The 17462-nt window shown below is 36.8% G+C and overlaps 13 protein-coding genes and 24 non-coding genes across 37 annotated transcripts, besides 6 other annotated features; 9 read left to right on the top strand and 28 right to left on the bottom strand. All coding sequences in view use genetic code 2, as the record gives it.

The window, feature by feature from the left end:
* Positions 1 to 784: 784 nt before the first annotated feature.
* Positions 785 to 802: a sequence feature (The control region CSB-3).
* Positions 803 to 837: 35 nt separating this feature from the next.
* Positions 838 to 855: a sequence feature (The control region CSB-2).
* A 56-nt stretch (positions 856 to 911) lies between these two features.
* Positions 912 to 1088: a tandem repeat (tandem repeats of 30-bp sequence).
* A 108-nt stretch (positions 1089 to 1196) lies between these two features.
* Positions 1197 to 1220: a sequence feature (The control region CSB-1).
* A 610-nt stretch (positions 1221 to 1830) lies between these two features.
* Positions 1831 to 2088: a tandem repeat (tandem repeats of 62-bp sequence).
* BW219_gt22 lies at positions 2089 to 2158 on the top strand. Its single transcript has one exon. It is a non-coding gene; the product is annotated as a tRNA-Pro (tRNA).
* Positions 2159 to 2228, bottom strand: BW219_gt21. The gene has a single exon. It is a non-coding gene; the product is annotated as a tRNA-Thr (tRNA).
* CYTB (cytochrome b) lies at positions 2229 to 3364 on the bottom strand. The gene has a single exon. A coding segment is annotated over exon 1 (1136 nt).
* A 5-nt stretch (positions 3365 to 3369) lies between these two features.
* BW219_gt20 lies at positions 3370 to 3437 on the top strand. The gene has a single exon. It is a non-coding gene; the product is annotated as a tRNA-Glu (tRNA).
* Position 3438: 1 nt separating this feature from the next.
* ND6 (NADH dehydrogenase subunit 6) lies at positions 3439 to 3954 on the top strand. The gene has a single exon. The coding sequence runs from the start codon at positions 3439 to 3441 to the stop codon at positions 3952 to 3954; it is 516 nt and encodes a 171-aa protein (YP_009340717.1).
* Positions 3955 to 3964: 10 nt separating this feature from the next.
* On the bottom strand, positions 3965 to 5759 carry ND5 (NADH dehydrogenase subunit 5). The gene has a single exon. A coding segment is annotated over exon 1 (1795 nt).
* Positions 5760 to 5831, bottom strand: BW219_gt19. Its single transcript has one exon. It is a non-coding gene; the product is annotated as a tRNA-Leu (tRNA).
* Position 5832: 1 nt separating this feature from the next.
* On the bottom strand, positions 5833 to 5899 carry BW219_gt18. Its single transcript has one exon. It is a non-coding gene; the product is annotated as a tRNA-Ser (tRNA).
* BW219_gt17 lies at positions 5900 to 5968 on the bottom strand. The gene has a single exon. It is a non-coding gene; the product is annotated as a tRNA-His (tRNA).
* A 9-nt stretch (positions 5969 to 5977) lies between these two features.
* Positions 5978 to 7337, bottom strand: ND4 (NADH dehydrogenase subunit 4). Its single transcript has one exon. A coding segment is annotated over exon 1 (1360 nt).
* Positions 7331 to 7627, bottom strand: ND4L (NADH dehydrogenase subunit 4L). Its single transcript has one exon. It carries the CDS (start codon positions 7625 to 7627, stop codon positions 7331 to 7333), a length of 297 nt encoding a protein of 98 aa, YP_009340714.1.
* BW219_gt16 lies at positions 7628 to 7694 on the bottom strand. The gene has a single exon. It is a non-coding gene; the product is annotated as a tRNA-Arg (tRNA).
* ND3 (NADH dehydrogenase subunit 3) lies at positions 7695 to 8040 on the bottom strand. Its single transcript has one exon. A coding segment is annotated over exon 1 (346 nt).
* On the bottom strand, positions 8041 to 8109 carry BW219_gt15. The gene has a single exon. It is a non-coding gene; the product is annotated as a tRNA-Gly (tRNA).
* COX3 (cytochrome c oxidase subunit III) lies at positions 8110 to 8893 on the bottom strand. The gene has a single exon. A coding segment is annotated over exon 1 (784 nt).
* Positions 8894 to 9573, bottom strand: ATP6 (ATP synthase F0 subunit 6). The gene has a single exon. A coding segment is annotated over exon 1 (680 nt).
* ATP8 (ATP synthase F0 subunit 8) lies at positions 9564 to 9728 on the bottom strand. Its single transcript has one exon. The coding sequence runs from the start codon at positions 9726 to 9728 to the stop codon at positions 9564 to 9566; it is 165 nt and encodes a 54-aa protein (YP_009340710.1).
* On the bottom strand, positions 9729 to 9793 carry BW219_gt14. Its single transcript has one exon. It is a non-coding gene; the product is annotated as a tRNA-Lys (tRNA).
* Positions 9794 to 10478, bottom strand: COX2 (cytochrome c oxidase subunit II). The gene has a single exon. A coding segment is annotated over exon 1 (685 nt).
* BW219_gt13 lies at positions 10479 to 10546 on the bottom strand. The gene has a single exon. It is a non-coding gene; the product is annotated as a tRNA-Asp (tRNA).
* A 2-nt stretch (positions 10547 to 10548) lies between these two features.
* Positions 10549 to 10619, top strand: BW219_gt12. The gene has a single exon. It is a non-coding gene; the product is annotated as a tRNA-Ser (tRNA).
* COX1 (cytochrome c oxidase subunit I) lies at positions 10586 to 12160 on the bottom strand. Its single transcript has one exon. The coding sequence runs from the start codon at positions 12158 to 12160 to the stop codon at positions 10586 to 10588; it is 1575 nt and encodes a 524-aa protein (YP_009340708.1).
* Position 12161: 1 nt separating this feature from the next.
* On the top strand, positions 12162 to 12227 carry BW219_gt11. The gene has a single exon. It is a non-coding gene; the product is annotated as a tRNA-Tyr (tRNA).
* Position 12228: 1 nt separating this feature from the next.
* BW219_gt10 lies at positions 12229 to 12291 on the top strand. The gene has a single exon. It is a non-coding gene; the product is annotated as a tRNA-Cys (tRNA).
* Positions 12289 to 12318: an origin of replication (putative L-strand replication origin).
* A 1-nt stretch (position 12319) lies between these two features.
* On the top strand, positions 12320 to 12392 carry BW219_gt09. Its single transcript has one exon. It is a non-coding gene; the product is annotated as a tRNA-Asn (tRNA).
* A 1-nt stretch (position 12393) lies between these two features.
* Positions 12394 to 12463, top strand: BW219_gt08. The gene has a single exon. It is a non-coding gene; the product is annotated as a tRNA-Ala (tRNA).
* On the bottom strand, positions 12463 to 12535 carry BW219_gt07. The gene has a single exon. It is a non-coding gene; the product is annotated as a tRNA-Trp (tRNA).
* Position 12536: 1 nt separating this feature from the next.
* ND2 (NADH dehydrogenase subunit 2) lies at positions 12537 to 13577 on the bottom strand. Its single transcript has one exon. The coding sequence runs from the start codon at positions 13575 to 13577 to the stop codon at positions 12537 to 12539; it is 1041 nt and encodes a 346-aa protein (YP_009340707.1).
* On the bottom strand, positions 13578 to 13647 carry BW219_gt06. The gene has a single exon. It is a non-coding gene; the product is annotated as a tRNA-Met (tRNA).
* BW219_gt05 lies at positions 13647 to 13720 on the top strand. Its single transcript has one exon. It is a non-coding gene; the product is annotated as a tRNA-Gln (tRNA).
* Positions 13719 to 13790, bottom strand: BW219_gt04. The gene has a single exon. It is a non-coding gene; the product is annotated as a tRNA-Ile (tRNA).
* A 2-nt stretch (positions 13791 to 13792) lies between these two features.
* Positions 13793 to 14758, bottom strand: ND1 (NADH dehydrogenase subunit 1). Its single transcript has one exon. It carries the CDS (start codon positions 14756 to 14758, stop codon positions 13793 to 13795), a length of 966 nt encoding a protein of 321 aa, YP_009340706.1.
* On the bottom strand, positions 14759 to 14835 carry BW219_gt03. The gene has a single exon. It is a non-coding gene; the product is annotated as a tRNA-Leu (tRNA).
* Positions 14836 to 16386, bottom strand: BW219_gr01. The gene has a single exon. It is a non-coding gene; the product is annotated as a 16S ribosomal RNA (ribosomal RNA).
* BW219_gt02 lies at positions 16387 to 16455 on the bottom strand. Its single transcript has one exon. It is a non-coding gene; the product is annotated as a tRNA-Val (tRNA).
* Positions 16456 to 17389, bottom strand: BW219_gr02. The gene has a single exon. It is a non-coding gene; the product is annotated as a 12S ribosomal RNA (ribosomal RNA).
* On the bottom strand, positions 17390 to 17462 carry BW219_gt01. Its single transcript has one exon. It is a non-coding gene; the product is annotated as a tRNA-Phe (tRNA).

Below are 17462 nucleotides of genomic sequence, written 5' to 3'. Positions count from 1 at the left end.
AAGGAATTTATATGTGAGATGTCTTAGGGTACTTGCGTTTTTATTTTAATGGTAACATTAAGACTAAAATGCTTTGTAGAATATATATATTATATATATATACACACATATAAAATATGTGAGATGTCTTAGGGTACTTGTGTTTTTATTTTAATGGTAACATTAAGACTAAAATGCTTTGTAGAATATATATATTATATATATAAACACATATAAAATATGTGAGATGTCTTAGGGTACTTGCGTTTTTATTTTAATGGTAACATTAAGACTAAAATGCTTTGTAGAATATATATATTATATATATATAAACACATATAAAATATGTGAGATGTCTTAGGGTACTTGTGTTTTTATTTTAATGGTAACATTAAGACTAAAATGCTTTGTAGAATATATATATATTATATATATAAACACATATAAAATATGTGAGATGTCTTAGGGTACTTGCGTTTTTATTTTAATGGTAACATTAAGACTAAAATGCTTTGTAGAATATATATATATTATATATATAAACACATATAAAATATGTGAGATGTCTTAGGGTACTTGCGTTTTTATTTTAATGGTAACATTAAGACTAAAATGCTTTGTAGAATATATATATATTATATATATAAACACATATAAAATATGTGAGATGTCTTAGGGTACTTGCGTTTTTATTTTAATGGTAACATTAAGACTAAAATGCTTTGATGGGGCGTAGGATGATCTGTATTTTCATTTAATGGAGATATTATGGTCGTAGATTAAGGGTTATAGCCTAGTTGAATCTCGTTTTAGGGGTTTGGCGAGAATAAAAATTTAACTAGGTAAAAGACCCTTGATGGGGGGTAAGGGGGGTTTGCCGCAGGTACGCGCGGACCTGTATGTGAATGTATGATGTTTATATGTGTGGGTAAACGTGGGTTTGCGTACGTATACACGTGTGTACGTGGGTTTGCGTACGTATACACGTGTGTACGTGGGTTTGCGTACGTATACACGTGTGTACGTGGGTTTGCGTACGTATACACGTGTGTACGTGGGTTTGCGTACGTATACACGTGTGTACGTGGGTTTGCGTACGTATACACGTGTGGGTGAACGTAGGTCTACGCACATGTGTGTGTATAGTCCGTGTATGTAGGTGATAGAGTTGGTTTTATTAGCAGGGAAAGGTTAATAGTTTACACAGGATCTTAAAAATATGCCCATCAAGCATGAAAAGTATGTCCCCTTGAGTTTATTTGTTCAACTGGCACGCACCGTGGGTTCAGTTTAATAAATAAAGGTAAAACGCCGTTGTTGGATCTGAGATCATCTAAGAGTTAAAAAAAAGGTACCAGCCGCCTGGCCTCCCAAGTGGTGGCTCTGATTAAGCGTATCAGTGTAACTAACCCATTAACCAGAGGCATCATGAAGTACAACATATGGTTACTAAGGTGTTATGGACCTGACTAAACAACCAGAGGTATCCTGAATTTCAGGAATACCCGCTCCATCTATATGGGCTTGACGCTAGTAATAGCGTGCCTAGGTGGAGGGGTTTGGTTATTTCTCGTTGCATGTACAATATATATGGATTTGTCCTTCCTACATACATTTTTTATCGTCGAGCATTAATAAAATGTATTAAGTCCGATTATACAGTGTTTATTACTAAATCAAATTCGTATTCTAGAGACTTCTCTCTGTAAATTCAAATTTGATGTTATATGTAAAATTAAGTGTTTTTAATACTGTTACAATAGGCATGGGGCTAATAGGTTAATGTTGATTATACATAGTATATACTGTGCCATAGGAGGATGATTAATAGGGCCCGGAGGGCCCCCCTACCTTGTGTGATGTCTTAAGATCATTGATCTTAATTATTGGACAAAATAGGGCCGTAGCCCTAYCTTGTGTGATGTCTTAAGATCATTGATCTTAATTATTGGACAAAATAGGGCCGTAGCCCTATCTTGTGTGATGTCTTAAGATCATTGATCTTAATTATTGGACAAAATAGGGCCGTAGCCCTATCTTGTGTGATGTCTTAAGATCATTGATCTTAATTATTGGACAAAATAGGGCCGTAGCCCTATCTTGTGTGATCAAAAAATAGTTTAAGTTATAAGAATACTAGTTTTGGGGACTAGTGATGGGAAGTATTTCTCTTTTTTGATGTTCTAGGGGTAGATGTAACCCGTCTCTGATTTACAAGGTCAGAGCTTTAAAAAGTAAGCTATGGTAGCTAACGGTTAAGTAGTTGTGTTTCTAATTTGTTTATGATGGGTATTGTAAGAATTAAAATAAAGTGTATTAGTGAGGTAAGTTGGCCAATTTTAATAAAGGGCTCTTCTACTGGTTGACCTCCGATTCAAGTTAGGATAAGGATATTTGAGATAAATAATCAGAATATTATTTGGGACAGCGGACGGAATGTTTGAGCGCGTTGTTTTGTTGTGTGTAAGATTGGTATAATAAATAGAATAGTAATAGATATTATAAGTGCTAGTACACCTCCTAATTTATTGGGAATTGAGCGGAGGATGGCATAAGCGAATAAAAAATACCATTCTGGCTTAATATGGGGAGGTGTTATTAGTGGATTTGCGGGGACATAGTTTTCAGGGTCTCCTATTAGGTTTGGGTAAAATAGAGTTAGTGAGAGTAGGAATGTTATTATGATTACTGAACCTAACAAATCTTTGTATGAAAAATATGGGTGAAATTGAATTTTATCTGTATTTGTATTTAATCCTGTTGGGTTGTTTGATCCTGTTTCGTGTAAAAATATAAGGTGTAAGATAACTATAGCTGAAATGATAAATGGTAGTAGAAAATGGAATGTAAGGAAGCGTGTTAGTGTGGGGTTGTCTACTGAGAACCCCCCTCAAATTCATTGTACAAGTATTGTACCTAGGTATGGAATGGCTGAAAGGAGATTTGTGATTACGGTTGCACCTCAAAAGGATATTTGGCCCCAGGGTAGGACATATCCGACGAAGGCGGTGGCTATTACTAGGAATAAAAGAATAATTCCTGTGTTTCATGTTTTTTTATATAAGTATGACCCGTAATATAGGCCTCGTCCAATATGAATATAAAGGCAGATGAAAAATATTGAGGCTCCATTTGCGTGAAGTGTTCGTAGAAGTCATCCGTATTGTACATCTCGACAAATATGAGCTACAGAAGAGAATGCTAGGGTTGTGTTTGCGGTGTAGTGTATTGCTAGAAATAATCCTGTTATAATTTGGATGATTAAGCATAATCCAAGTAATGATCCAAAGTTTCATCAAGCAGAGATATTGCTTGGTGTGGGTAGGTCAATAAATGAGCTGTTTATGAGTTTTAATAGTGGGTGCGTTTTGCGATTAATTAGCATTAAAGGTTATTATAGTTGAATAACAACGGTGGTTTTTCGGACCATAAGTTCTGGTCAGTGCCAGATAATAATAAATGTCTTATTTTTTATTTTTATTTTTATTATGCTTTGCTCTGGCTATTATTGGTGTGGCTTCTAATCCTTCGCCATTTTATGGAGTTATTGGGCTTGTAATGGCGGCTTTTTTTGGATGTGCGGTGTTGGTAGGGTTTGGATCTTCTTTTGTTTCTTTAGTTTTATTTTTAATTTATTTAGGTGGGATATTAGTTGTGTTTGTTTATTCTATTGCAATATCTGCTGAAGCGTACCCTAAAACTTGAGGTGATTTTTTAGTTATTTTATATGTGTTTGGTTTTGCATTTTTAATTCTTGTATTTAGTTTTATTTTTGAAGTTAGTGATATTATAGGTAGTTTGACTGTTGATAATGTGGGTTTATATGTGATTCGTATAGATTTTGGTGGGGTTATATTGTTATATTCGATTGGTGGGCCAGTACTATTATTATGTGGGTTTGGGTTGTTATTGGTTTTGTTTGTTGTGTTGGAGCTAACGCGGGGATTAGCACGAGGTGCTCTTCGTATTGTGTAAAGTTTTGTGGATAGTATAATTGTAAGTAGTAATATTGAAAATACTGTTAAGTATGTTTTAATGATACCTTTATGAAGGTTAGATATTTTTTTTGATGTTTTAGTGTTTATAGATATGATTATATTTGGTGCTAGTTTTTCGTATCATAGTTGGTCATTTAGTTGAAGGGCGATTTTTTGTCCTGTATTTAATATTTTGTTAGTAAGTTTGCGGTGTGTGGTTGTGTTAAAGAAGCCTAGTTGTGTAGTTATAACATAAAGGTACTTGGGTTTTATAAATAGACTTGTTGTTTTTGTGGTTTCTAGTGCTGTTAGTAGGCCGGCTAGTGATACTAGAAGTGCTATGGACTTGGTTGAAGTTGGTATGGTTATTACTTGTGTTTTGTTTGGTAGTACTACGGTAATGATAAGTAAGCCTATTATTATGCTTCCAGCTGCTAGTCGGATTAACGGGTTAGTTTGGTTTTGGTTAACTTCTAGAGTGGTTAAGATTGGGTTATGTTGGGGGGGATTTATTTGTACATAGAAAATTATTCGTGAGCTGTAGGCAGCTGTTATGGAAGTAGCGATTAATGTTGTTGTTAGGGCTCAGGCATTTGTATATGAGGTGTTAAGGCATTCAATGATTAAATCTTTTGAATAAAATCCGGCTAGGAATGGTGTGCCAGTGAGTGCAAGATTTCCTATTGTTATGCAAGAAGTTGTAATTGGTAATATTTTTTGTAATCCTCCTATTTTTCGAATATCCTGTTCATCTATAAGGCTATGGATGATTGAGCCAGAGCAAAGGAATAGTATAGCTTTAAAAAAGGCGTGGGTGAGAATGTGAAAGAATGCTAGTTCTGGTTGATTTAATCCGATAGCTACTATTATTAGGCCTAGTTGGCTTGTAGTTGAGAAGGCAATGATTTTTTTAATATCATTTTGGGTGAGGGCACAGAATGCTGTAAAGATGGTAGTTATCGCCCCTAAGCAAAGGCATATGGTGTTAGTATTTTGATTTATTGATAGTATAGGATTTATACGGATCAGTATAAAGATTCCAGCAATGACTATTGTGCTGGAATGAAGTAGGGCAGAAACGGGAGTTGGACCTTCTATGGCTGCAGGTAGTCATGGGTGTAGGCCGAATTGAGCGGATTTACCTGTAGCTGCTAAAATTAACCCAAGAAGGGGAAGTAGTGGGATTATTTTATAAGAGAATATTTGTTGTATTTCTAATGTATTAAGATTTATTGAAAATCAGGCTATAGTTATAAATAGGCCAATGTCTCCTAAGCGGTTGTAGATTACTGCTTGTAGGGCTGCTGTGTTTGCGTTGAGACGAGAGGATCATCAGCTGATTAGTAGAAATGATATGATTCCTACTCCTTCCCACCCCACGAATAGTAGTAGTAAGCTGTTTGCTGTTGTTAGTGTGATTATAGAGAGTAAAAAAATTATTAAATACTTAGTAAATTGTTCTAAGTTAATATCTGCAGATATATATCAGTTTGTGAACTCTAGGATAGCCCATGAGATAAATAGAGCTGTTGGTAGAAATATTATTGAGTATTGGTCAAATAGTAAACTAATTTTGATATCAAGATGTGAATTAAATCAGATGGCATTTGTTGTTATTGATTGTAAGCCTATATTAATAGAGATTAATATTGGTATAATACTAATATAGAATGCTAGTTTTATTGCTAAGGTGTTATTTTTTCAAGTTTTATTTTTTATTAGCGGGAGTATTGAGGCTAGTACTGGAGTTAGAAGTGTAAATAAGGATAAAAAAATAAATGTGTGCATTATTAAGTTATGCATCATTTCCACTTGGAATTGCACCAAGATAGGCTAATTCCTAAGATTAGTGGACGGCTTTTATCCTTTAGAAAAATAAGGGGTCCAAAGAGTTTAACTTTGGTGGGCTATAAGTTAGCAGCTTTAGCATATGCACTCCCCTTGGTATATAATAGTGTGTTAGTCTATATTTTTAGGGCCACAGCCTAATGTTTTATTTAAACTATACTTACAGGTGATAAATATTGTTTTTGGTGATGTAATTAGTAAAAAAAGGGGGATTAGATGAAGGGTAATTAGGAGGTGTTCTCGTGTATGGAGGGGTTGGTATATTAGATCATTTGGTGTTTTATTATGTTGGATTGTTAAGTAAATAGAGAGAGAGTAGATGGCTGTAAGTAGTGTAGTAGTACCGGTGAGAATTAGGGATGTATAGGATCAGTTAAATAAGCTGGAGATAATTATAAGTTCTCCAAATAGATTAGTTGTTGGGGGGAGTGCTATATTTGATAAATTTGCTATTAGCCATCAGGTTGCTATTAAAGGTATAGTTATTTTAATGCCTCGGGCAATTAGTAAGGTTCGTGTGTGTGTGCGCTCGTAGTTTATATTAGTTAGACAGAATAGTAGTGAGGAAGTTAGGCCATGAGCGATTATTAAAATTATTGTTCCAGTAATACTTCATGGAGTATGAATCAGTAGTCCAGCTGTAATTAGGCCTATGTGGCTGACAGATGAATAAGCGATAATTGCTTTTAAGTCCGTTTGTCGTAGACAGATAAGACTTGTTATAATTATACCTCAAAGGGCGAGTTCTATAAATGGAATATACTTTGTTTGAGTAGTGGGAGTTAGGATTGGGAGAATGCGGATTATACCATAACCTCCGAGTTTTAATAGGATAGCAGCTAGTACTATAGATCCAGCAATAGGGGCTTCAACATGTGCTTTTGGAAGTCATAGGTGTAGGCCGTATAGCGGTATTTTAATTAGGAAGGCTATAAGGCAGCCTAATCATATTATTGTATTAGTTCAGGTATTTATTGGTTCTAGACTTGTTAAAAATATTGTTATAGTTGAAATATGTGTTTTTGTATAGAGTACAAGTAGGGCAATTAAAAGAGGAAGGGATCCGGTAATAGTGTAAAATAGGAAATAAGTTCCTGCATTTAGTCGTTCTATTTCATTTCCTCAACGTGTAATTAGGATTAATGTTGGAGTTAATGTGGCTTCAAATATAATATAGAATAAAATTAAATTAGTCGATGAGAATGTTATGATTAACACTGCTTGAAGTAGCGCAGTTGTTACTAAAAAGAGCCGTTTTCGATTGGGTGGTTGGTTAGTAAGGTGTTGTTGACTAGCTATTGTTATAAGGGGTAATAGTCAAGTAGTTAAAATTAGAAGTGGGGTGGAGATGTTATCTAGGCCCAAATAGGTGTTAGTATGGTGAAATTGTAGGTTTAGTGGCATATTGAGATAATTAATAGAAAATAGTGCAATTAATATTGAGTAGGCTGTATAAGTTGAAAAAAGTAGTGATATTTTGGTAAGCAGGGCAGTTGGGATAAGTATTAGTGTTGATAAAAGTAGTTTTAGCATTGTAGAAGGTTTATTGTATTTAGATGATCTGAAGCATATGTACGTGTGGATGCAACTAGTAAGGCTAGCCCGACACTAGCTTCACAGGCAGAGAAGGTTAGTAGGGTTATAGGGAGAATGGTAATTGTGGTTGTTTGGGTAGTTTGTATAAAAGTAGTTGTGGCTAGGAAGAGGGTTAATAGCATGCTTTCAATACATAATAGGGCAGAGATAAGATGTGTTCGGTATATAGTTATTCCTAGCATGCTCAAGGTAAAGGAAGATAATAGTGTAAATTGCATGAGGGTCATTTAGTGATCCTATAGTTTATAGGTTTTATTAAGTCGAAATTAATTGTCTTATATAGACTAATCACTCATTCTGCTCATTCTAGGCCTCCTTGATATCATTCATAAATTAGGCCAAGAGTTAAAATACTAATAATTAAGTAAGTCAATAGTAATGTAGTTTCTGGGTTGAGGTTGTTAATAGCTCATGGGGTTGGTAGTAGTAGGGCGATTTCTAAATCAAATAGTAAAAATAGGATTGCCACTAAGAAGAAGCGTAGAGAAAAAGGTAGTCGAGCTGATCCAAGTGGGTCAAAGCCACATTCAAATGGGGACATTTTTTCGGCATTCGGGGAGGTTTGAGGTAGCCAGAAGCTGATAGTTATTAATAGTGTTGTAATCATGGTCGTTAATAGAAATATTATAAGAATTTTTATTATCTTCTCTTAGTATTTTTACTAAGGCCTAATGAGTGGAAGTCATTTGTACGTTTATACTTAGAAGATAGGAGCCTCATCAATAAATTGATAAATACAGGAAAAGTCAAACTACATCTACGAAGTGTCAGTATCAGGCGGCAGCTTCAAAGCCAAAGTGATGGCTTGTTGTAAAGTGATAATTTATTTGTCGAAGAAGACAAATAGTGAGAAAGGTAGTGCCAATTAAAACGTGTAAGCCGTGAAAGCCTGTTGCAACAAAAAAAGTTGACCCGTATGTGCTGTCTGCAATAGTAAATGGGGCTTCATAATATTCAAATATTTGAAGAAGTGTAAAATATAAACCCAGACTAATTGTGATAGATAGTGCTTGAGTTGCTTCTATTCGTTTTCCTTCTATGATTGCGTGATGGCTTCAGGTTACTGTAACTCCAGAGGCGAGGAGGACAGCTGTATTTAGTAGAGGAATTTCAAATGGATTTAGTGGTGTGATACCATAAGGGGGTCATTGGGCTCCTAATTCTGGTGTTGGTGCAAGACTTGAATGGTAAAATGCTCAGAAAAATCCAATAAAGAAAAAGACTTCTGAGATAATGAAAAGAATTATACCATAGCGTATACCTTTTTGTACTAATGGTGTATGGTGGCCTTGATAGGTGCTTTCTCGTACAATATCTCGTCATCATTGGATTGCTGTTAGGAGTATAAGAAATAATCCTAAGTTTAGTAGTATTATACGATTTATATGGAATCATATTGCTAGGCCGGAAGTTATTATTAGAGCGGCAATTGCGCCTGTTAGAGGTCAAGGACTAGGGTCTACAATGTGGTATGTATGTGCTTGGTGGGTCATTACATGTTTTCTTGAAGGTATAGGGTTACTAGGAGCACAAATACATATGCTTGGATTATAGCGACTGCTATTTCTAATAGGGTTAATAATAATAGGACGCTAAATGATAGGACTGCAATAGTTGGTATGGTTGATATGAGTGTTAGTGTTGCAATAGAAATTAGTTGTATTAGCAGGTGGCCAGCTGTTAGATTCGCAGTTAGTCGTACACCAAGTGCGATGGGTCGAATAAATAGGCTAACAGTTTCAATAAGAATTAGTGGAATAATTAGTATGTTTGGTGTTCCTATTGGTAGAAGGTGTCCTAGTGAATTTGTTGGTTGATTGCGTAGTCCAGTAATAATTGTTATTATTCATAGTGGTATTGCGATTCCTAGGTTTATGGAGAGTTGTGTGGTGGGGGTAAATGTATATGGTAATAGGCCTAGTAGATTTATTATTAAAATAGAAGCTATTAATGTTGTTAGTGTGAGGGCTCATTTATGTCCTTTAGTCTTAATTGGCAGTATTAGTTGTTTGGTAATTTGTTTTATAATTCATTGTTGAATGATAATTAGTCGATTTGTTGTTAAGGTTGTGCGTGGGATTATAATGAATGTTGGAGCAAGTATAGCTAGTGGAAGTAGTGGGATTCCTAAAATAAGTGGGCTTGAGAATTGATTAAAAAAGTTTAGTATCATGGTCAGTGTCAGTAGGTGTATGAAGAGTTTGTTTTTATATTATTAGTAATAGTATTTGGAAGCTCAGTTTGTAGGAGGGGTGAGGTAATAATTGTTAGGTAAACTCAGGAGAATATTATGATTATAAATCAGGGTGTTGGGTTTAGTTGTGGCATTCTTTTAGGCAAGTTATCTTGCTTATTTAGCTTAAAGGGCTAGTGCTGTTGCAAGCTTCTAAAAGATGAGAGTATTATGGTTGACCAAGTCTCAAATCCAGATAGAGTTGTGGCTTCAATTACAATTGGTATAAAGCTGTGGTTAGAGCCGCAAATTTCTGAACACTGTCCATAGAATAGTCCAGGATATGATGCTGTAAATGTTGTTTGGTTTAGTCGTCCTGGGATGGCGTCAGTTTTAATTCCTAATGCTGGAACTGCTCAGGAGTGCAGGACATCTTCTGCTGAAATAAGTATGCGAATTGGAGATTCTATTGGTACAACTATTCGGTGATCAACTTCTAATAAGCGATAGTTTCCTTGGGGTAGATTTTGTGTTGAGATTATGTATGAGTCAAATGTTAGATTTTCGTAGTCTGTATATTCATAGCTCCAATATCATTGATGTCCTAGTGCTTTTACTGTTAGGTGTGGGTTATTAACTTCATCTATAAGATATAAAATACGTAGGGATGGAAGTGCAATTATAATTAGGATTACTGCGGGTAAAATAGTTCAGACTATTTCTATTTCTTGTGCATTTATTGTATTTGTGTAAGTTATGCTTGTTGTTAATATTAAGACTATAAGATATAATACTAAAGTGCTAATTAAGAATACGATTATTAATGCATGGTCATGAAAGTGTAATAATTCTTCTATAATTGGGGAAGCGGCATTTTGAAAGCCTAGTTGTGCAGGTTGGGCCATTAGGTCTCACAGGGGTTGTACCTGTAATTTAGCGCTGACGGCGCCATGTAATTGTTTACTAGAGTCCTATAAGAGGGGAGCACTAGTGGTGTGCAACTAGCTTGAAACTAGTAGGGGGGGGTTCAATTCCCTCACTTCTTGATTGATTGGACATAGGTGGGTTCTTCATACGTGTGGAATGGAGGAGGACACCCGTGAAGTCATTCTAGGTTTATTGTTATTGTTCCAATTGTTGTCACTTTTCGTTTGGATGAAAAAGCCTCTCAAATAATAAAAAGTATTAGAATGGCTGCTATTGAGGATATTATAGAGCCAATTGAAGAAATTGTATTCCATAGTGTGTATGCATCTGGGTAATCGGAGTATCGTCGTGGTATACCAGCTAAACCTAGAAAATGTTGTGGGAAAAAGGTTATGTTTACTCCAGTAAATATAACCATGAAGTGTATTTTAGTTAAGGTAGGATGTAAGGAGAATCCTGAGAATAGTGGAAATCAATGTACGAATCCCCCCATGATGGCAAAGACTGCTCCTATAGATAGAACATAGTGGAAGTGAGCTACTACATAGTATGTGTCATGTAACACAATATCTAATGAGGAATTAGCTAGTAGAATACCGGTAAGACCCCCTATTGTAAATAGAAAGATAAACCCTAGTGCTCATAATAGTGCGGCGTCTCATTTAATTACAGCTCCATGTAGTGTTGCTAATCAACTAAAGACTTTTACGCCTGTAGGGATAGCAATGATTATAGTAGCGGAGGTAAAATATGCTCGTGTATCAACATCTATGCCGACTGTAAATATGTGATGTGCTCAGACGATAAAGCCTAAGAATCCAATGGATACTATAGCTCAGACTATACCCATATAGCCGAAGGGTTCTTTTTTGCTTGCGTAATGTGTGACGATATGTGAGATGATACCAAAACCTGGTAAAATTAAGATGTAAACTTCTGGATGTCCAAAGAATCAAAATAGGTGTTGATATAGAATTGGATCTCCCCCGCCCGCAGGATCAAAGAATGTTGTATTTAAATTACGGTCAGTGAGTAGTATAGTGATACCAGCCGCTAGTACTGGTAAAGAGAGTAGTAGTAGAACTGCAGTAATTAGTACGGATCAGACGAAGAGAGGTGTGTGATATTGTGATATTGAGGGGGGTTTTATATTAATACAGGTAGTAATAAAGTTAATAGCACCCAAGATAGAGGACACACCAGCTAGGTGAAGGGAAAAGATTGTTAAATCAACAGAGGCTCCTGCATGTGCAAGATTTGCAGCGAGAGGGGGATAAACAGTTCATCCTGTTCCCGCTCCGGACTCAACTCCTGAGGAGGCAAATAATAGAAGTAGGGAGGGAGGAAGGAGTCAGAAGCTTATGTTGTTTATTCGTGGGAATGCTATATCTGGTGCTCCAATTATTAAGGGGATTAATCAATTTCCAAATCCTCCGATTATAACTGGTATAACCATAAAGAAGATTATAATAAAAGCATGGGCTGTAACAACTACATTATAAATTTGGTCGTCCCCTAGTAGAGCACCGGGCTGGTTTAACTCTGCGCGGATTAGAAGACTTAGGGCAGTTCCGACTATACCTGCCCACGCACCAAAGATTAAATAAAGGGTACCAATATCTTTGTGGTTTGTTGAAAATAGTCAACGGGAAAGTGTCACAGGTAAGATGGCCGAGAATAGGCGGCGGATTGTAGCTCCGTTTACAGGGAAGTCCCCCTTTTTACTAGAGCTCCGGGGTGAGATCACGCTAAATTGCAAGTTTAGAGAAGCACCTAAAAGTGCCGGGGCTTCTCCCGTTTTTTTTTAAACGGGAGAAGAAAGATTGAAGTCCGCTGGATTGGGTGTTTAGTTGTTAACTAAAATATTACGGGATCGAGGCCCGTCGGTCTTTGGAGGTCTTAGCTTAAATTAAAGTATTTGGGTTGCATTCAGATGATGAGTATTAAAATTACTTAGGCCTTCAGAAACTAGAGGGGTGGCGTTCTCTATTTAGGGCTTTGAAGGCTCTTGGTTTGTAGTATAACCTAAGTTTCTATTACAAAATTTTATTAACTAGGGGGGTAATTGGTAGGAGCGTAGTGGTAATAATAAATAATTGGGCAGTGATTTTTAGGGTATTATTTTTGTGTCGTCATTTATGTTCTGTTGTTGTTGTGGTTGGGGGGATAGTTATTAGTATTAGGTAGGATAGTCGTAGGTAGAAGAATAAACTTGGGAGGGCAGATAGGGCTAAGATTGTGCTTATGGAGATTATGTTTAGTATTGTTATTTCTTTTAGAATAAGTAGTTTTGGTATAAATCCTGATAGTGGTGGAAGTCCTCCTAGTGAGAGAAGAGATAGTATTAGTAAGAGTATGGATGTTGGGGAAGTTGTTCAGGCAAGTCCTAAGTCAGTTATTGTTTTTGATTCTGATATTAGTAGAATTATAAATGAAGATGTAGTTATTGTGATATAGAGTATGAGGGTGAAAGTTATAAGATTGAGATTTAATGTGAGGATTATTGTGAGTCAGCCTATGTGTGCAATGGAAGAGTACGCTATAATTTTTCGGGTTTGTGTTTGGTTTAGTCCTGTGATTCCACCTAATATTACGGATAGGAGACCTAAGGTAAATAATATTTTAGTTGAGAGATGGTTTGATGTTAAATAAATAAATGTCAATGGGGCAATTTTTTGTCAAGTTGTGAGAAGTAGTGCTGTTTTAATTGTCGTTCCTTGTATCACCTCTGGTAGCCAGAAGTGGGTGGGTGCTAGTCCTAGTTTTATGGCTACGGCCAAAGTAAGTATTATTATTGCTAGTGGATGATGAAGTTCGGTAATGGTTCATTGTCCTGTTGTTCAGGCATTAAGTGTACTTGAAAGTAGGATTAGGGTGGAAGCTGCTGTTTGGGTGAGGAAGTATTTTGTAGCGGCTTCTGTGGCTCGTGGGTGGTGTTTTTTAGTAATAATAGGGATAATTGCTATTGTATTGATTTCAAGTCCGATTCAGGCTAAAAGTCAGTGATAGCTAGAAAGGGTGGTAATGGTGCCCATGGCTAGGCTAAAAAGTAAAATGAATAAGATTATGGGGTTAATTAGTATAGGAGGGATTTTATACCAACATTTTCGGGGCATGGGCCCGAAAGCTTTATTAGCTGACTTTACTAAAAGGTAGTATAATTTGGTAGTACATAAGGTTTTGAGCCTTAATTGTGTAGGTTCGTGTCCTATTCTTTTAGGAAGTGAGGGGAATTGAACCCATTTAGTATACTCTATCAAAGTAGTCCTTTGTCATTCAGGCACGCTTCCTTTTATAGGAGAGGGGGGGTGCTGGCTGTTGATACCGTAATTGAAATATATCAGAGAAGAAGAGCAAGAGTTAATGGTAAAAAATTTTTTCATGTTAGGTGTATTAGTTGGTCATAGCGGAATCGTGGGTAGGAGGCTCGTACTCAAAGAAATCCAATTGTTAACAGGCAAATTTTAGTTATTAAAAGTATGGGGTAGATTTCTTTTTGTGTGTTACTTGAATTGAAAAATAATATACATGATAGGGTGTTTATTATTAAAATGTTTGTGTATTCAGCAAGAAAGAATAGGGCGAAGGGTCCTGCGGCATATTCTACGTTAAAGCCTGATACGAGTTCTGATTCTCCCTCGGTAAGATCGAATGGTGCTCGATTTGTTTCAGCAAGGGTTGAGATATATCATATTATTATTAGGGGTCATGTTGGGGCGGCGAGTCAAATTGGTTCTTGTGTTGTGATTAATGTTGATAATGAGAAGTTTCCTACAAGCATGATAGTTGATAGTAGAATAAGTGTTAGCGTTACTTCATATGAGATTGTTTGTGCAACTGCTCGTAGGGCCCCTAGAAGTGCATATTTTGAGTTTGAAGCTCATCCAGATCATAAAATTGAATAGACTGTTAGGCTAGAGAGGGTGAGGATAAATAGAAGTCCAATGTTTATATCTGATATTGGAGTGGGTATTGGTATTGGAGTTCAGGCTATTAATGCTAGTATTAGGGCTATAGTTGGCATAATAATAAAAAGTGTTGTAGAGGATGAAGTTGGACGGATTGGTTCTTTGATGAAAAGTTTGACTCCGTCTGCAATGGGTTGAAGGAGGCCTATTGGGCCAGTTAAATTAGGGCCTTTTCGTTGTTGTATATAGCCTAGTAGTTTTCGTTCTAGTAGTGTTAGGAATGCTACGGCTACGAGGATTGGGATAATTAATATTAGCGGGTTGATAATATAGTTTAGTAGGTTTTGCATGATTAGGGAGGAGATTTGAACTCCTGACTGAAAGGGCTTAGGCCTTTTGCATTAATACCTGACTCTGCCACCCTAAAAAGCCGTTGTCTACGGCGAGTGTAGTTAAGTGAGTTTGAGTTGTTTTCCTTATCTGTTTAGGGCGTGCTTATAGCATGGGCCCTATCTTCCTGGTCCTTTCGTACTGGGGAAGGGTTTTGGTCATAGATAGAAACCGACCTGGATTGCTCCGGTCTGAACTCAGATCACGTAGGACTGTTAATCGTTGAACAAACGAACCCTTAGTAGCGGCTGCACCACTAGGATGTCCTGATCCAACATCGAGGTCGTAAACCCTCTTGGCGATATGGACTCTTGAAGAGGATTGCGCTGTTATCCCTGGGGTAACTTGGTTCGTTGATCAGTTTATACTGGGTCTAGTAAATAGCGCTTTGGGCTGTAATCCTTGGCGATAAAGTTTATTGTCTTGTAAGTTTTCTTTTTTTAAAAAGTTGCCCCAACTTAAATTTGTCATTATCTTAATGCTAGATGTATAAGTAGTGAGTTAATTAAAAGCTCCACAGGGTCTTCTCGTCTTATGGGTGTATTTCAGCTTTTGTACTGAGAGATCAGTTTCATTGATCAAATATGGGAGACAGTTAGGCCCTCATTTAGCCTTTCATACTAGTCTCTATTTAGGAGACAAGTGATTACGCTACCTTTGCACGGTTAGGATACCGCGGCCGTTTAATCATAGATCACTGGGCAGGCATCACCTTTAATACTTGTAGTGCTAAAGGCTGTGTTTTTGGTAAACAGTTGGGGCATATTAGCCGAGTTCCTTTCATATTTTTTAATCTGTCTTTTAGCATACCTGTGTTGGGGTTACAGTTAATCATGCAATATGGCTTGTTAGGGGTTGTAGTGCTGGTTATAGTCTGTTAATTATCAGTAGTTTATCTGTTATGATTAAAGGTTATGCTGAGAGAATGTTTCTTATTACTAGTTTTAGCAGTAGTTCTTCTATTTTTATAGAATAGCTCAGTGTGAAAATAGGAGATAATGGGTGATGGTTGAATTTTTTGGGGTTAATGCTTTGACGCGGTTTTTGATGGTGGCTGATTTAAAGCCAACTGGTAGGATTAATTTGTATTAGCTCTCTAATTTCGGATGTATTCGATTACGATAAAGCTGTACCCTTATCGTATAGCTTTTAGCTATGCATTGACTTATTGTTAAGTATATAGTTTTAGGCTAAAGTTGAGCTTAGACTCATTTAATGAGCAACCAGCTATCGCCAGACTCGATTGGCTTTTCACCACTATTTTAAGATCTTCCCACTCTTTTGCCACAGAGACGGGTTGGCCCAATAGTAGATTGGCTGTCTTAAAATAGATCGACTGGATTCGGGAGGTCAGATTAAAGCTTCGTTAAACCTGGGTAGACTTGCTAGACCATAATGCAGGAGGTACAGGGGGTAATCCTTGCTTTGTTTTGCTTTAGTTTTCATTATTTTTTCAAGTTTCCCTTATGGTACTTGTGGCTGTTGCGCCTGAGTTAATTTTCTATTTCATATACTTGTTAGTTAAAATGATTTAATTAATATATGATTTTATTTTGTTTGTAATATTGGTTGGGCTTGGTTATTAGCATCAGGGAGGTCCAGTGTTTGTAGACTTAGTTTAATTGTAAGTTAAAGGCTTTAAATAAGCTACTCCTTGTTTGCCAAGCGCACCTTCCAGTACGCTTACCATGTTACGACTTGCCTCATCTAGGTATTATTTATTGTTTTATTTAAATAAGTTGTTAATTGAGATGAGGGTGACGGGCGGTGTGTACACTCCCCAGAGCAAGATTCAACTGAACTTTCTTGTTCAATTTACTTCTAAATCCACCTTACTGGTTTTAATTTCATATTTCCTTGTGTAATTCTCTAATTTAGAGAATGTAGCCCATCTCTTCCCCCCCCATAAGCTACACGTTGACCTGACGTTTTTGTGGTAGGACCTTTTAGCCCAATTTACATCTCTCATGAGGTGAGCTGGCGACGGCGGTATATAGGCTGGGGTTAAGCAAGGGAGGGTGAGGTTTATCGTGGATCGTCGATTATAGGACAGGCTCCTCTAGGCTGATATGGGGAACCGTCAAGTCCTTTGAGTTTTAAGTTTTTCACTTGTAGTTCTCTGGCGGGCATACATGTTATGTTGTGCCTAGGTTTATGGCTAAGCATAGTAGGGTATCTGATCCTAGTTTGTTTCTTAGCTTTCGTGGGTCAAGTTTTGTGAGACCTATTGGTCTTCTTAAAAAGTTTTGGAATTTTACATCTTTGTCTTTTTTCCGGTCTCATGTGAGATCTCTAGCCACGTTTTACGCCGAATTCTATTATTTTAAGCCCGTCGTGTAACCGCGGTGGCTGGCACGAAGTTTACCGGCTTTAATCACCATAACTAAGTCAAGCTGGAGGAGAGCGCTTATTGCTTAAGATTTATCACTGCTGAGTTCCGTGGGGATGTGGCATAGCGAGGCGTTATGGGCTGCTAAATAGCGTGCCTGATGCCAGCTCCATGTTTATTCATGGGCATTCTCACTGTGGTGCGGATACTTGCATGTGTAAGTTTGGTAAAAAGTAATAGTAAGTTTAGGACCAAAACTTTATGTGCCTGGGAAAAGAAAAAATCCATCGCGGCAACTTCAAGGCCGAGCTTTAATAAAATTAAGCTACAGGGAC

The sequence above is a fragment of the mitochondrial genome of Eublepharis macularius, assembly GCF_028583425.1.
Source record: "Eublepharis macularius isolate Emac3 mitochondrion, complete genome".
Classification (NCBI taxonomy): Eukaryota; Metazoa; Chordata; class Lepidosauria; order Squamata; family Eublepharidae; genus Eublepharis; species Eublepharis macularius.
Note: the sequence above shows the minus strand (reverse complement) of the source record. Positions and strands in the feature narration are given on the sequence as shown.